We start from the raw sequence: 16,810 nt of genomic DNA on the forward strand, positions 1-16,810 counted from the left end.
AGAAGGCATGTGAGATATTTGCCTTTATTAGCCGAGTCGTAGACTATAAGAGCCAGGAGGTTATGCTGGAACTGTATAAAACGCTGGTTAGGCCTCAGCTAGAATACTGCATGCAGTTCTGGAATCCGCATTATAGGAAGGATTGTACTAGAGGGAATGCAGAGGAGATATACCAGGATGTTGCCTGGGCTGGAGAGTTTTAGTTATGAGGAGAGATTGGATAGACTGGGGTTATTTTCCCTGGAGCAGAGGAGATTGAAGGGGGACATGATTGAGGTGCATAAAATTATGAGGGGCAGACAGGAAACCAGGGGGCATAGAGTTACGGTGAAGGGCAGGAGACTTAGAGAGGATGTGAGGAAGAATTTTTTCACCCGGAGGGTGGTGGGAATCTGGAACTCACTGCCTGAAAGGGTGGTAGAGGTAGAAACCCTCATAACATTTAAGTAGTATTTGGATGTGCACTTGCGATGCCATGGAATACAAGGCTATGGACCTAGTGCTGGAAAATGGGATTAGAATACTTGCTTGACCGGCGCAGACTCGATGGGCCGAAGGGCCTTTTTCCGTGCTGTAGACCTCTATGACTTTATAAATGAACCACCACAAACTCAGAACTAGTTTCTGTGTTTAATTACATTCAATGAGCTGTTATTGCGAAACAAAGGGAGAACATTTCAGAAATGTTACAGATTTTAACCCCAATATCCCAATGCCCTCCTTCAGCACAATACAGGTCTGTTCTACAGATCTGAAAAATAAACAGCAATATTTTAAAATCGCAAAGGCACAAACAACTTTTAAAAAGTTATAAAAGCAGCAGAGATACTGACAACTCCCTCTGGGTACCCACGATACTGAGTCTCTTTTTATGTAGCCACATGCTCCCTGACCCTCTAGTCACAACCCTCCCTCTCCCTTCTGGGTGCCTCCATATATACATTGGGGTTCATCAAACTCCCACCCACTCTTACTAGGTACCAGCCAGCATCAAGACGACATGACTTCGGAGGGTGCACTCCTCTTCCTTCAGGTTTATCTGTTGCCCCCTCTCAGGGATCTGCCACAATATTTTTTCTTTCCCAAGCACTCAATAAGGTGACTTTTCCTACCTTCACCTTAGGCTTACACCAGATTATACTTGATTTTTCTATTGAAAATAACTCCAAAATAAGCAGCCCTTTCTTCATGAAGGGTTGTTTTAAAACAGCGAAGTCTGAGAAGTATTAACCTAAGCACAGATCACTTGAGCCCATCTTTGCTGCAATTCCTGTGGAGTTTTAGACTCAGTGAAAGGGGCTATTGAGCACATTTAACCTACCTATCAGACAACAAATTTAGGTGAAATACATCTTTTTACAACATTAAACCGTGAAAGCTATGGTTTTAAATTGGTGAGACATTCTAATGAAATCTCTGCTGCTGTTGTATTCTCTTTAAAGCACTATGCCATGTTTTTCAGTTTGTAACTGGTTTCTTGGTAAAACTCCCATTTCTGATTAGACAAGTTCTTCCACCTTCCACTGGTCCACTTTTTAAATATTTGCTGCCTTTTCTGGTTGTAGAACTTTCTTTCTCTCTAAAGCGGTCTAATTTGTACATTGGCTAGCTTCCCACTCCTCTTTTCCCTCTCAAACGCTGATCTTTAACTGCAAGTAGTACTATGTAATCTTAGGATAACATGATATGATATCAGGAAAGCAGTCATAGAACAAACCAGAGATTAGACACATCTTAATATAGTTATGCAAATACAATGGTTGCTGCACCTTAACATGATCAAGCAATTATAAAAAAAAATCATGTAAATATTACATAGCCTGACATTCAAAAAAATCAGGGGGTAAAACTCGTAGAATTGATCATCTGTTGAGCTGCTTTGCCAACAGCCATGAATAATGGCATTGAGTGGTTGTGGACAAGGAAGGGTACATCCTTTAACATAGTCTCCATTTCCCTAGCTTTTGGAGACCACTGTAACAACATAACGTAACACCTTCTTTGTCCACTGAACAAGGCTTTATCTCTTGGTGCAATGATTGATAGCTTTTATATATATCATGCTTTAATACGGAAACACTCATCACCTAAAAACAACCTTTAGGGCTTACAAGCTGACTACTGGTGCTGTAAATATAGTGGAGCTTGGATAAATGCATGCCTAACACATGGCAAATTTCCATTCGCTGGCACTATAAAAAAATCCAATCACACATACCTTCAATGCCATAGGGGCTAGGATATTTCTGAGAATCAAGGACAATAATCAGTGAGTTTAAAACTTGAATTTTTATATAGGCTGTTTAATCTTCATTAAATGCAAAACCTGATCTTCTTTATTCACGGTTCCTTAAAACCTTTTGGGGGGCAAATTTGCTTTGCATTTATCAGGATTCGACTGTGTGAAACATTACCTGGCTCAATGTAATCTTACTCTTTTATAAATCAACAGTAAAAGTCCCCATTCCAGTCTCTGCTTAATTGTAAATGATCATCTTCCTAGCTAGGCTTTTTAAAAAATTTATATCATTAAATGCTAGTAAGCAACAGCATGGTACTCAAAAGTCAGTGCCAAGCTGGATTCCCAATTTTTTTTTTTTAAATACACTGGTTCCACATCACATCTTATTTCAACATCGACCAGTAACACCACATTCAGTTGGGGTGGATAAGCAATGATCAAGGTGAATGAGAGAACATCACTGTGCCTTTATCGACCATAAATGCCGAACACAAGGAAACTAAAGAAAACAGTAACACCAACCAGGGAAACTGTGGCTGGTGCAGTGAAGAACTGACGGTAATTGATGCGGTAGTACCAGACTACAGCAAGCATGATGACAAAAACTGGGATCATCAGATTGCCAACGTTAAGGGCAGCTTGGTTCTGTTCCACCACGGAGGAAACAGCAGGGCCAGGGGAGGATGAAGTCTGCGAAATGTGACAGTGGATGACACAGTTATCTGTGATGTTGAGGGAGCCAAGGGTGCGGGACTGGTCCTGCAGAAGCTGGCCCTGGTAAATGAACTTCATTTGCTGCTCTTGCCCTGGGAAGTATTTGCTGGGAAGGAGGAGAAAGGGGACACAAAAACAGGGAGAGAAAATGGAAAGAGGCGAGTCAGGAAGTTAGAACAATTTTCATAAACTCTAAATAGAGAAATAATGCTGAGGTCAGACAATATATTAGCATTAACAATGACAAAAAGAAAATCTACACTCAATTATAGAAGATACTTCCTGGTTCCATGATTTTGTTTTGTCAATTTTCTCTTCTTCACGAGGTTTCTGACTTCTTCTTGGGGTATTGCTCCACAGACATCAGGCACCCTTTTGCACTTCGTCCAAATACCCAGTATGTGTGCTGAGAGCATAAATAGTAAGCAAAACACGTGGCACTTTTAGCATGGGTTGCTATATAGCAATCAGTGAGAAACACTCCTTTGCTTGATGGAGCTTCCACTATCCCAGTTGAGATCAGCACTGACTGGAAATTAATCTTGGCAGCTTCCTGATCTCTATGGCTCAGTTACAAGATATGATGCCAGACTCAGAATTGATGTAACTCCTGCTCCTAAATGAACAGCTGAGCAGCAGGTTTCAAATATACCATATAATTAAATCCCCACAACTCAGAATGAGCTATCTTCATTTATGATTTTATTAAGATTTCAGATATTGAATAAACCGTATAAAGTAGATTGAGAAGAAATTTAAACTGGAAAGTTTTGTAGCCACATATTCTTACTTGCCCTCCACTTTTTTTTGTTGTACCTGCTACTTATCTTCATTGAACCCCAAGTCTCATACAAACTGGCTCTGATGAAGTCTGTCCTTCACTCCAAAGTACAGCCATTCATTTAGGAATCTAAGGGTAGCAATCTATTTCCAGAACACTTGAAATTATTTTTGACATAACTTTCAATACTTAACTTTTAAAAATTTCTGTATTTGATAAATTGTCCAACAAGCTGATCTGCTAGCCTGGCCTATGTTGTCCATTTGAATAGATCATTTATTACAACAGCAGTAGAATGACTCACTTATTAATGGTGATTACTAGGAGCTGCCAATAAATTCACAACTTCTCATTTTCACTATTCTAATGTTATTAACAAAGAAAATTGTTGCCGGCAAAATAGAAAACGTTGTTTGGATTAAACATTTTAGGCTAGAAATTACTGACGATAATGTTACTGCACTTGTGACTACTGCTTTTGAAAAGATAACATTAACCTACTGTAATATACATACACCAATGTGTGAAGTGTTCCTCCAATAATAAGTGTTTGACTGGAACAGCATTAACCTTGCCTTTAGGCTTTCCAAATGATAAAATATAATTTATATTCTCACAAAATTCCATGAAGTTATCAGCTAAATCACTAGCAATGGCTAATTATTTCAAACAGCGAATTTAAGATAAGTATTAAGTCAATTATGATGTTCCCCCTCTCTCATTCTCCATAGATTCTTCCATTGATCAGGACATGATTTACAGTTAACATTCAGTGTTAACTATTTATCGCTACAGATGTTAAATCCTTTCTCTGAGGGTTTCTAGTGTGTGGAATTCTCTTCCCTAGAGAGCATTGGAGGCTGGGTCATTGAATATACTCAAGGCTGAGTTAGACAGATTTTTGACCGACAAGTGAATCAAGGATTATGGAGACAGACAGGGAAAGTGGAGTTGAGGGCACAATCAGATCAGCCATGATCTTATTGAATGGCAGAGCAGGCCCGAGGGGCCAAATGGCCTATTCCTGCTCCTAATTCTTGTGTGATTTAAATGTACTGTAATCAAGGATATGATTAATAAAAAAAAAAATCAAGGAGGGCACAGAGACCCTTGACTTGCTCCAAGCAACAAGGGACCAATGGGTATCAATTCACCAAGATGAGATTGTACAGTAGAACACAATCGGCCACGAAAATCTAAGGCACCAGGAAATGGCACCAATGGAACGAGGCTATTAGTATCCATGCAAAATATCCTAGGGTACTAGGAGACAAATTTTAATTTTCAAATTCTAATAAAATACTTCCTGTTATACAGGAAGGAATGAGCAACTGTTCTGAGCAGTTCCTATTTTATTGCAACTGTTTCTTTTTGGCCATTTCAGTTCTGGAAAATTACCTTTTAAGCCCATTGTGAAGGATGCGGGTAGGCAAATGGGATGGGAATATGAATGCCCAGATTCAGAAGGCATCAGAGAGAAGTGCCAAAATACTAAAATGTCTCTCTATACGATTAGCAAGGAGCTTTAGTTACATGACTGAATTAGCTTTTGCCGTGCAAATCCCATAAACTGAATTATAAACCCTTCTTGATGTATCATGCAAGATCTATACACAGGCAAGGTAGAACAGAACACTTGATATATTGCTCTCCCAACCACCAGTTCAATTCCTCATCCCTACAAATTTCTCCTTTCCAATCCTGAAGATGATGACTTCTATTTAGTGAGATGCTACCACTGGCAGCTCTTCAGTTTCACCCAAGTCACTACATATATTCTTCCTGCACAAGCCCAGACAATCAATGCAAGCAGGCTGTTATCCATGGAAGAGCCTGACCACATCTTCATTCAATATATAAACAAAATACCCAGCAAGAATTAGGGGGTGGCTTTAAGAGCGGGATTCTTGGCAGATGTTCCCTTTCCTACCCCTGGGCACAAATTTAAATGTATAATTAAAATCAATTCCAACAATACACAAAAATTCCCCAGAGATTAGAAAACAGCAAGGAAAGATTTTTACTATCTAGAGAATAAAAATTGTTTATTTTAGCCAGCAGATCGAAATACTGAGACTTGCTAAAGGTAAGAGACCTTTCCTAGCAGCAGTCCTGTAGACATTGTCCAGCATAGCCTCCAGGTCACAGAAGTGGAATGACATTATTTGGTTTCCTAACCCAGTAAGCAACAATACATTAACTATTACTTTGTCAGACTCTTTCAAAATAGGTGACATACAAACCCCATAAAATATTAAGGCCTGCATATAATAGCAGATAGGGCCAATCCATCTACATCCAAGTTGATGGCCTTCTTGCATTCATATATTAGATTCTCTGCTCTGTCTGTGACCTGTATAGAGGCAGTTAAAATGTAGGGATCTTCGAGTAGGTGCATAGGTATGGCCTTCCTCATTCTTCCAAGGATGAATCAGTTGGTAGTTCTCTTGTCTTAAGAGGGATTCTGCCCTCACTCAAGGGTGCAAGCACATAGTCAAAGTTGACACTTCAGTGTAATAATTAGAGAGCACTGCACTGTCGGACATGCAATCCTTTGGATGAGATGTTAAAGTTACACCCCATCTGCCTACTGGTGGTTCACATGGAAACTAAAGATCCTACTGCACTACTCAAAGAGCAGGCAGTGTTCCTTTCCAATGCTCTTTCAGCCAACACCATTAAAGCCAAATTGTATTGTTGTTTATGGGACATACTTTTTTACACAAAATGGTTCTGTGATTCACCTTAATAGCAAATGTGGCTACACCTCAATGTAATATATTGCACATGTAGCAATTTTGGATAATCAAGAGATGTGATAAGCTGTATTACAAAGGCCAGTACTTGCTTTGTAAAATAACTATGCCTTGGACCTCAGCCTGCCCATACACCCCATATGGTGTTTGAATTCCACACTGTGCAAAGATTTTGACTCCATCTGCCCTATAAGGGGTGCTAGATGCTGACAGTTGATCCTACAGCTAAAGATGCTAAGAAAAAAAAAATTGATTAATTGCTACTAGCTTTGAAATTATTGAATGATGATAAGGGCAGTGGGCAAGGCTTAGGCTCAGGAAACTTGCATTTAGAAATAAAGTACTTTCAGACTGAGAATCTATAAGTTGTATTTTGCAAATAGCTGCAGTTCTTGGTGCAAGGGAGATACCATGCTCTGAAATATGTTAGTATGGAAGAATTTCTAGAGTTGTTAAAAAAAGACAAATATTTTTAATCAGGCTCCAAAAGGAATAACTTTTAGTTTACAGGGACACAAAGCAAAGTCTTTGAATTTACATCCTTGCAGTCTTCTGACAAAGCGATCCAACAAGCCAACTATGTAAGTAAGGATAGATATGCAAGTGTCACAGCTGTAACTGGGTTGCAACAATAAAACTTCATTTCATAAACAGTTTGGGGCATATTTACAGCTCACTGGGAGAGCTAGTAACTACTGTCTAGGGAATGAAATCTTTAACAGTGCCACAGTTGAACCACAATAAAAGAAAGTATTTTCACAGTCCAGTGCAGTCAGTGAATCTCCAGAGCAAACTATCTGAATTATGTGAAGCCAGTCAGTGTCCATCCTTAGAAGGAATAAACAAACTTGCATTTATGTAGCACTGTACCGTTCATGCCCTCAGAACCTCCCAAAGTGTTTCTCAGCTAGCACATTAATTTTGTACAATAGTGACTGTTGTCATGTGGGCAATCATAACAACCAAGATACATTTTAAGAAATTCATAGGCACAGGACCCTAATTATTTGCAAAGCTCACAAACAATGTAATTTTATTACCATGTCTCATCAAATCTCCCACTCATGCCCTACTGAACCACATGGTTCATTTCAGCTGCTAGAATACCTTCAGATTCAAACACAAGTACCGTATATACTCATGTAAAGGTCCATCTCATAAAAGCTGACCCCATGAATTTTGGCCTAAAAATATTTTTTTTAAATATATACCTCATGTAAAAGTTGACCCTATTTTTTCAGGGATTAAAGACCAAAAATTTCAGAACTGAAGTACAATCTCTATGATTACATCAAAAACCACAATTCATTAAAAAAAGTTACACTTTCCTCCAGTTCCTATTTGCCAATTAAGGCAGGAAGAATGCAGATCAATTTTGATTTTTGGAAGCAGAAAATGGCAGATAGGAGAATTACAGAATTATTACAGCACTGGAGACCACCGTTGGGCCTATCATGTCTGCACAGGTTCTCCGAATGAGCAATTCACTTTGTGCCATTCCCCCACCTTTGTCCCGTAACCCTGCACATTCTTCCTTTTCAGATAATAGTCTAATTCACTTTTGAATGCTTCGACTGAGCCTGCCTCCACCACACTCTCAGGCAGTGCATTGCAGACCTTAAACAACTGATGCGTGAAGAGAATTTTTCTCATGTCCCTTTTGCTTCTTTTTCCAATTACTTTAAATCTGTGCCCTCTTGTTCTCAATCATGAGTGGGACCAGTTTCTCCCCATCTACTCTGTCCAGACCCTTCATGATTTTGAATACCTCTATCGAATCTCCTCTCAGCTTTCTTTTCTATAAGGAAAATTGGCCTAACTTCTCCAATCTATCTTTATAACTGAAGTTCCTCATCCCTGGAACCATTCTCACGAACCTTTTCTGCACTCTCTCCAATGCCTCACAATCTTCCCAAGTGCAGCACTCAGAACTGGAAGGAATACACCATCTCAGGCTGAACTGTCATGCAGACTCGAAACGTGAACTCTGTCCTTCTCTCCATAGATGCTGTCAGACCCGAGTGTTTCCAGCATTTTTGTTTTTGTTTCAGATTTCCAGCATCCGCAGTATTTTGACTTTATCTTAGCGTACGAATATTAGATTTGCCAGAGAATGATTCTAGCATCACATTAAGGTCCTGATGGCAACATTTTTTTTTTTATTTGCCCATTGGATGTGAATATCACTGGCTAGGCCAGCATTTATTATCCATCCCTAATGCCCTTGAGGTGGTGGTATTGGTGAGCCATCTTCTTGAACCTCTGCAAATCGTGGTGCAAGTACACCCACAATGCTGTTGGGAAAGATGTTCCAGCAATTTGACTCAGCAACAGTGAAGGAACAGCAATATAGTTCCAAGTCAGGATGATGTGTGGCTTGGATGAGAACTTGCAGGTGGTAGCGTTCCCATGTTTCTGCTGCCCTTGCAAAGGGCAGGTAGGTGGTAGGGGTCGCAGATTTGAAAGGTGCTGTCAAAGGAGCCTTGGTGAGTTGCTGCAGTCCATCTTGTAGGTGGTACATACTGCTGCCACTGCAAGCTAGTGCTGGAGGAAATTAATGTTTAAGGTTGTGGATTGGGTGTCAATCAGATGGGCTGCATTGCCTGGATGGTGTCAAAATTCTTGAGTGTTGATGAAGCTGCACTCATCCAGACAAGTGGAGGGCATTCCATCACACACCTGGCTTGTATCTGGACAGGATATAGGGAATCAAGAGTTGGATTATTCGCCACAGGTTTCCCAGCCTCTGATCTGCTCTTTTAGCCACAGTATTTATATGGCTGGCCCAGTTAAGTTTCTGGTCAATGGCCCCGTTTTCCCCCGCCATCCCCCCAGACAGTTGATGGTGGGGTATTCAGCAATGGCAATAACCTTGACATAAAGATGAGACGGTTAAATTTCTCTTGTTGTCGATGTCATTGTCTGCCACTTGTGTGGCACAAATGCTACTTGCCTAAGCCTGAATGTTGCTCAGGTCTTGTTGCATGCGGGCACAGACTGCTTCAGTATCTGATGAGTTGTGAATCATACTGAACATTGTGCAATCATCAGCAAACATCCTCACTCTGACCTTATGGTGGAGGGAATAATTAAGTAGTTAATGATAGGGTAGTGTCCTAGACCCAGAGGAAATCCTGCAGCGATGTCCTATGGATGAGAAGATTGGCCCCCAACATCCAAAACCATCTTCCTTTGAGCTAAATCTCCAACGAGAGGAGATTTCCACCACCAAACCGCCCCCACCCCTTGATTTCCATTTGCTTCAATTTTACCTAATTAGCTATCTGTCTAATAAAAACTTCAACCTGGTCAAAGTCATCTTCAAAATCTTAATAAGTTAACAGAACAACCCAAAATCCTCTGCTAATTATGAATGGAGTTGGCAGGTTACTGGAGTTAGCTCTAAACAAGAAGTGGCAACACCACAAGTGCAGCTATTTGAATTCCTTGTCTGAGAAAAATAAAATTCTTGCCTTGAGGAATTTGGGCATGAATCTGACAGATTACAACAGTCACCTACAGGTGAAGTGCACAAGAATTATGAACTGGTTGAATGTGCACACAAAATCTGACTGATAAAGGCAGCTGATGGACTATGTCCCACAAAACTCCTTGTGACATTTTCAATAAAAGGGGGAGGGCAAATTTTATTGAAGATAAAAAGATTGACTTTTCTGAAGGAGAGAGATAAATCCTTGGGAGAATCCTGAAAACTGATCTTGTTAGTGTCTCACAGAGTGCAGAGCTCTCCATCAGGTAATTCCGAGGCACCAAGTCCATGGATTGTCTTTGAGGTAGGTCTCATTAGTACCTGAGCTGGAACTTTGAAAAGCTTCAAAAACAAGGATGGCGAGATGCAGTCCTTCATCAAAAGATGCCTATGGCAGATCATACCTGCTAAACTTGCAGCCAGCAGTGACCAAACAAGCTCCCAGGTCTTTGTCAACTCAGATGACTGTTTCCACATTTATAGTATTTTAACCGTTCTACAGTGAACAGATTAGTCTATAACAGCTAGCAATATTTTACAAATAGGTTTGTTTCATTTTCAAAAATTACAAATTACATTGTTGCAAAGTAAAGTTTTGAAAATATTTTTACAATTTAAAATTTATCAGCATTTTAAAAATAATTTTAATTTGGCATTCCAGAGAGTCTACCAGCAAAGCACTCTGCGATAACGGTGCTTTTAAATCTTCTGAATAATCTTAACTTACAAATATATCTTACCTCTTCAGAAACCCAATAGTATCATCTGGCTTCACTCGTGCAACCTCTTCAGTGTCATTTAAAAACTTCAGCCGCACTTTAATTTGCCCTTCGCCCTCTTCACCACTATCCACAGTGTGAGGGTGAACGTTACAGTTCTCAGGCATTGCCCGGTCCAGTCCCTCTCCAGTGCTAATCGCACTGGTTGATGCTCTCTTGCGTAAACCCTGTATGTTCAAAAGAGGATCGAGACTCGAATCGGTTAAATTGGAAGCCCCTTCAATTGGCACCTGCTCACTTGCGGGTCCATTATTTCCAGGTGATGCTCCCATCCCAGAATCGCCTTCTTCTTCTGGTTTCTGCTCAACAGGTGCAGTGGCTGACTGGGTTTCATCTGCCTCAGGTGTTGCAGCATTTGCCACATACCTCTCTACACTGCTTAGACCCACTAATGATGAGTTCCCTGTCGTAACAATGGTCCCAAATATTTGATCACTACGATCAGCAACGTGTGTGGAGAGCCAGGCCAGAACAAGCGCCAGTACCAGGAGAACTATTCCACACAGAATTGTAACTTCATCACCAACTCCTTCGATAAATGACATGGCGGTGGTGTCCATTTATAGAAAATTCTCAAAAATACTAAGAGAAAATGAAAACACTGTCAATAATGTGTTGTAATAATGTAGTCTGTCACTATAACACAATTTCTTGCCATCCTTAACGCTAATAAACATCTTTAACATTCAAATATGTCTTGCTGTTCACCTACTGATTACAACCTATTCCTGACAATTAGGTGAAATTTTGCATTAAAAATTCTAAGTCCTTCAATAATTTATAATTAGCAATGTAAACAAAATATCAAAGTGGGGATTAAAAAATATTGAAGTATTAGATAATTTCGTTAAGCAACTGAGTCAAGACATGTCAGATAAGTTACTGAATCTGACAATGTGTGGAAATCCAATAAAAACATGACCAGAATAAGATCCTTACACCATCACACATTAATTTACCCCAGCCAGCTCTCTCAATTTGGGGGGGTAGCACTCAAACAAAGTTACTCAAAAATCAGATAGAAAAGTAATTATTGTACCATGTTGCTTGCTTTTTCTTTAAAAGGGGCCAGCCATTGTGGAGGATTCAATTTTTGCAAAATATTCTACTTTTGAATTACGTAGCTGTCACAATACACTAGTAAAAACCTAAGCAAAGATATAAAGAAAAATTATATCACAAGGAGAGAGGTCAAGGTCACACAATGCATCGGGATAGCATCAGTGCAATAACAAACTTAATTAAAGATTTTAACAGCCAAACATCAGAGGCAAGACTAAGCAAATCAGCAGGGGCATGGAATGATCTTGTAAATTAAGGCACAAGGTATCTCATGGTTGGTGAGGATCTTGACAAGGACAAAGCCAAGGAGATTTACCCTAATATTGGTAGAGGTAGTTGAGACAAGGTGAATTTTCACTAGAAAAGGTCTTAGGAGTGACTTCCAGTTGCAGTTGAATGAATATTTGCAGTAACACACATACAGAATTATAACAAAGAGAGAAAATGGACGAACAGTACAGCGAGGGGAAACACAGATACAAATGCTTTGCTTTCTCTATCCAGGGAATTGGAGGGCAATAACATATCTTGGACAGCATAATCAACTGCCTCATTCTTTAAGAAATTAGATAAAATGTGATAGGTTGGTTGCTATACTGTATCATAACTTGCAATGGGCTTAACCACTTGATGTGTAATTTCAGTTTGACTGGACGACAATGAAGATACAGAGGTTTTGGGAATGGAGCTCATCTCTTCAACTTTTCCAATATTAATCTCAGTTACCCAACAGTAGGCACATTGGCATCTGGTAGGTACCATGAAGAATTTTCAGTTGCATCTCCTGCTGTTAGTTGACAGTGGAAACAAATATCAAATAATGTCCATTAGGATTTCCTTCTTTTATCATGCCATAGCAGCCATCTGAACACAGAATTGCCAACTATCTGAATGATACTATCTGGAATGTAACCACACCGCCCCCCCACTCCCACCCCCCCTCCCCTCAACTACCAACTATCTCAGCTTTGAAATTTTCAATTGACCTAGTCTCAATAATTTTCTTTGAGGGAGTGTGCTCCAGAGTTCCGCTAATCTTTGTGTAAAAAAATGCTTTCTGACATCACCTCTGAACTGCCTAGTTTTAATTTTATTATGCCACTTTATTCTGGACTTTCTCACCAGGATAGGATAGAGAGAGAAGAACTATCAAATCCTTTAATCACCCTGAACACTTCAATTCAACCACCCCTTAACCCTCTATATTTTCAAGGGAATACGAGTTCAGTTTATGCAAAATATCCTCATAATTTAACACTTAGGCCCTGCATCATTCTGGTGAATTAGCACTGCATCCTCACTAAAGCTAATTATTCTATCCTGAAATGCGGTGCCCGGAACTGAATGAAGTACTCCAGATGGGCTCTAACCAGAGAACTGTCCAGCTGTAACATAACTTCCAGCCCTTTCTAATCCAGTTCTCTTGAGACAACAGCCAACATTCCATTAGCCTCAGTAGGTACAGTAGAAAGAGCTTTCTTTAGCTCCTAATTCACGTTACGCTGGACTTGAAAGTGTTTCATCTTGATAGTGTCTGCAAAAATGGCAAAAAATATTCTACTCCCTACATCAACATCTCCTACCTCATTGTTGTTCAATCTGTGGCCCTCAGGCAGCATTTTCTCTCCCATCCATGGTAATTCAAGTCCTCGAAGCCTAGACCTATTTGCCAATCTCCATGCTTTTAAAGCATTACACTCGAAATATGAAGAACTGATGGATTTGTTTATCTTAAATTATCAGTTGCTGCCTTAGACTCTTCCCCCTCCCAGGGCCTACCATATTACTTAACAACTTGCTCCAAACCTTTAACAAGCACACAGCCAATCCTAATTAGCGCAGTGCTTCAGCATTCTCCCTTCAATCTGATCTCCCCCATCCTTCAAGACTCCTGTCTTCACCATGTTCTTAACAATCTCCCTTTATCCTTCTGTCCTCTTAGGTTACCATCTTATTTTCCAACCACCTCTTCCCTCTTTAAAGACCTCAAATTTGTTGTTACAGCCCATTTCTCTATAAGCAACTCCCCTGTCATTCTCTCTTCAAATCTATTAAATTCAGTTTCTGCCTTGACCTTAGACTTCTGTGCTAAAAGTTACCAATGACATACTTTGTAAATTTGTCCATGGTGAGTTCCCCTTGACCCATTTAAACTTTCATCCTGACAGGGCTAATTTACTCTGAGAATTACTGTGGGTAATGTCAGGTAAAGGCATTAACAAACTTATATAACATTGCTCTGAATGCTATTTTAATGAAGCAATATCCTAGTTAAAATAAAGCAGTTAGGGGCCTCTATTAAAATACTGGGCAAGGGAACGCCAAACAAATGTGTCAACTGGTTATCGACTAATATCACCAACAATCAACATTTCGTACATCTCTTATCTCAAAGTGCATCACAGAACATAAATAATCTGAAGACCCTTCAGTAATGCACTGCTGTGGTCCACATTCTTAAAATAAAGCTAACAGTACCATTACTATTTGCCTCTATTACGACAACAATAATAATCAAAACAGCAGCATATCTGATATTGGAATGAGGGCTCCGAGTTGTTTAAAACACATACTTTATTCCTACATTTCTATTTCAACAAGACTTTAAAATTTTCATTGTAACATTAATCCGAAGTAGTAAAATAACTTGTATTTTAATAGCATTTCTCAAGTCAAGATAATTAAATCAATATATATTTAAGTCCTTGCCCCACATTGAGACACAGTTACATAAATAGTTACAAAATGTCTGTTTTCTATGAAACAATTAAATCCCTGCAGTATCACTAAAGCATCATCCAGCAAGTCGTATCTCTGCATTAATATTTCTTCTAGAGCTCTGAGGTTTATCAGGAGTAACATGGGACCAGGGATAACTGCATTGACTCAGTAAGAGATGGATGAATGTAGAAAATACATGATGAGGAGTTGAGGGATGCAATTCATTTTCTAGATGTAGGCTCAACCAATAAACATGACTGAGTGTAAATTATGCTCAGCATAAGTGGGATGTGGATTACACTGCATGGTTCAATACTTACTCTATTAGCTCAGTAATTAAAATACAAATTCAATACAAGTTTTACGCTGTAGCTGAATTAATGAAAGTTTTTGGTACTGTGAAATTCTTAACTATATATCTTCATAGAAATTAAAAAGTATACCATAAAAGTCAGACTATCACAGTCTAAAAATTACCTTTGTGGGAGTGGGCAGGAGATAAATCAAAGGAGTTTTTGATACCTGGCTGGTTATTAAGGATCAAGTGCCTGGTACAACACACGATGTGGTTATAGCCAGTCTGCCTGATTTAGATTTTATGGGTTCTTTATAGTAGGAAATAAACTCTTCCACAGTTAAGAATTGTTCCTTGATGAGTGGACAGTTTTTAACAGTCCAGATTTTTGGAAACATCTCATTGTGATGACAGTACTTTATATACCCCACCCTTGAACCATCTCAGTTGATTTCTATACCAATTCAAAATTCTTGCTGTATACTATTTTCACAGCACTTTTTTCCCCAGAGTTTGATGGTTCTGTAATTCTGCACCACTGGAGTTTAAGACACTGGATTCCAGGAGGTTTTATGGCCACGGTACCCTCTAGAATGACCATGGGCTTTGCCCACAGAGCATTACTCTGGTCAAGTTGCCAGAGCGGTGCAAATCCCCCACTGATGGTTCCGTAAAAATTGAAACGTTGTAAACTCTGCTGCCCCTCCGCCCCGCCCCAATCCCTCCATCTGAGGGGCTGGGCAGGGGCAGACACCTCGAGTTCACAATTCTGCCCATTCAAAGGCGGTTATGCTGCCCGAGAACGGGACGGGCTGCACCCGTACCCAGACCGTGAAGAGGGCTCGGCCTCAGTGCTGCCCAGCCCCGAGCAAAGCTCCCACTGACACAGTGGCGCGGCGCGACCCGGTCCGGTCCGGTCCGGCCCAGCCCGCCGCTGCAAACCCGGATAACTGTACACATAGAATACAACTCCCCCGTCCGTCGCTCCGCAACAGCCCCCCCCTCGCCTGACCTCACCTGTCCCCTAACACCATGTTCCCGGGCCGATGGGAGTCGAGTCCCTGCGAAATGTCGGCTCAGCAGATTCCTCCCAACCTCCACCGCCACCATCAACACACACACAGCACGACGTCACCGCAACCTGCGCTCCTCTCACCCAGCCGGGCTGCGCCATGACGTCACCGCAACCTGCGCTCTCGACTCTCCTCTCACCCAGCCGGGTTGCGCCATGACGTCACCGCAACCCTGCGCTCTCGGCCGCGCTCTCTTCACCCAGCCGGGTTGCGCCATGACGTCACCGCAACCTGCGCGCTCGGCCGCGCTCCTCTCACCCAGCCGGGTTGCGCCATGACGTCACCGCAACCGGCCCTCACGGCTGCGCGCTCGCACAGCAGCCGGGCCGCGCCATGACGTCACCGCAACCTGCGCCCTCCACGCATAAGCCGGGCTGCGCCACGGCGTCACCGCAACCGTGCGCGGAAGCGAATGTGTGGGTTGATCTCCCGGACGTTTTGAGCCAATGGCAGCTTGAATGGAAACTTGCTGCGGGGATTGGCCATAGGCAGCAGCCGGGAAGATCCAGTGAAAAGAAAACACAGGGACCTTTCTGCCCCTCGAGTTTAGTGAATCCCGACAAACTTGCTTTCAGGTTGTAGCTGGATGCAGCCCAGCAAAGCCATTAGCCCAGGTCTTGTACCATGGAAAGGAGGCATTTCCGCCTATTAATTACTTTAACCCAATTACCCTGCTCGTTGGCTTAGGACATTGCGCTCATACTTTGTAATTCTTGTCACTCTGCATTATTCCTTTGTACAACTTTTATTCTGTTTAGTAAAACTTGCTGACGTACCCTATTTATACTTGGAGTATTATGTGTGGGATTCTTTTACTTGATTCATTATCAGTCGATGTTATTCGTTTTTCCGCACCTTTACCCTGTCTGTTATTCTATTCTCTTTTTGTTTGCTTTG

The 16,810-nt window shown here is 40.9% G+C and overlaps 1 protein-coding gene across 2 annotated transcripts; it reads right to left on the bottom strand.

The window, feature by feature from the left end:
* Window positions 1-611: 611 nt before the first annotated feature.
* tmub2 (transmembrane and ubiquitin-like domain containing 2) lies at window positions 612-15,995 on the bottom strand. Of its 2 annotated transcripts, XM_078529596.1 has the most exons (5): window positions 15,858-15,986; window positions 11,802-11,910; window positions 10,724-11,344; window positions 2,765-3,062; window positions 612-751 (listed from the first exon to the last, which is right to left on the bottom strand). In XM_078529596.1, the coding sequence occupies exons 3-5, from the start codon at window positions 11,320-11,322 to the stop codon at window positions 641-643; spliced, it is 1,008 nt and encodes a 335-aa protein (XP_078385722.1). In that variant the 5' UTR covers window positions 11,323-11,344; window positions 11,802-11,910; window positions 15,858-15,986; the 3' UTR covers window positions 612-640. The 2 variants fall into 2 exon arrangements, with proteins under 2 accessions (XP_078385722.1, XP_078385720.1); XM_078529594.1 differs by lacking the exon at window positions 11,802-11,910 and having other exon boundaries at window positions 15,858-15,995.
* Between the last annotated feature and the right edge of the window lie 815 nt (window positions 15,996-16,810).

The sequence above is a fragment of the Cetorhinus maximus genome, chromosome 25, assembly GCF_964194155.1.
Source record: "Cetorhinus maximus chromosome 25, sCetMax3.hap1.1, whole genome shotgun sequence".
In the NCBI taxonomy this organism is placed as follows: Eukaryota; Metazoa; Chordata; class Chondrichthyes; order Lamniformes; family Cetorhinidae; genus Cetorhinus; species Cetorhinus maximus.

What these genes read in the sequence shown, in the direction of transcription:
- tmub2 (XM_078529594.1), bottom strand. Translation starts at nt 11,322, where the DNA reads ATGGACACCACCGCCATGTCATTTATCGAAGGAGTTGGTGATGAAGTT. An exon ending in ACTATTGGGTTTCTGAAGAG is followed by an intron (nt 3,063 to 10,723) that starts GTAAGATATATT and finishes CCTCCTTCCCAG; the next exon opens with CAAATACTTCCCAGGGCAAG. An exon ending in CACCAGCCACAGTTTCCCTG is followed by an intron (nt 752 to 2,764) that starts GTTGGTGTTACT and finishes TTTATTTTTCAG; the next exon opens with ATCTGTAGAACAGACCTGTA.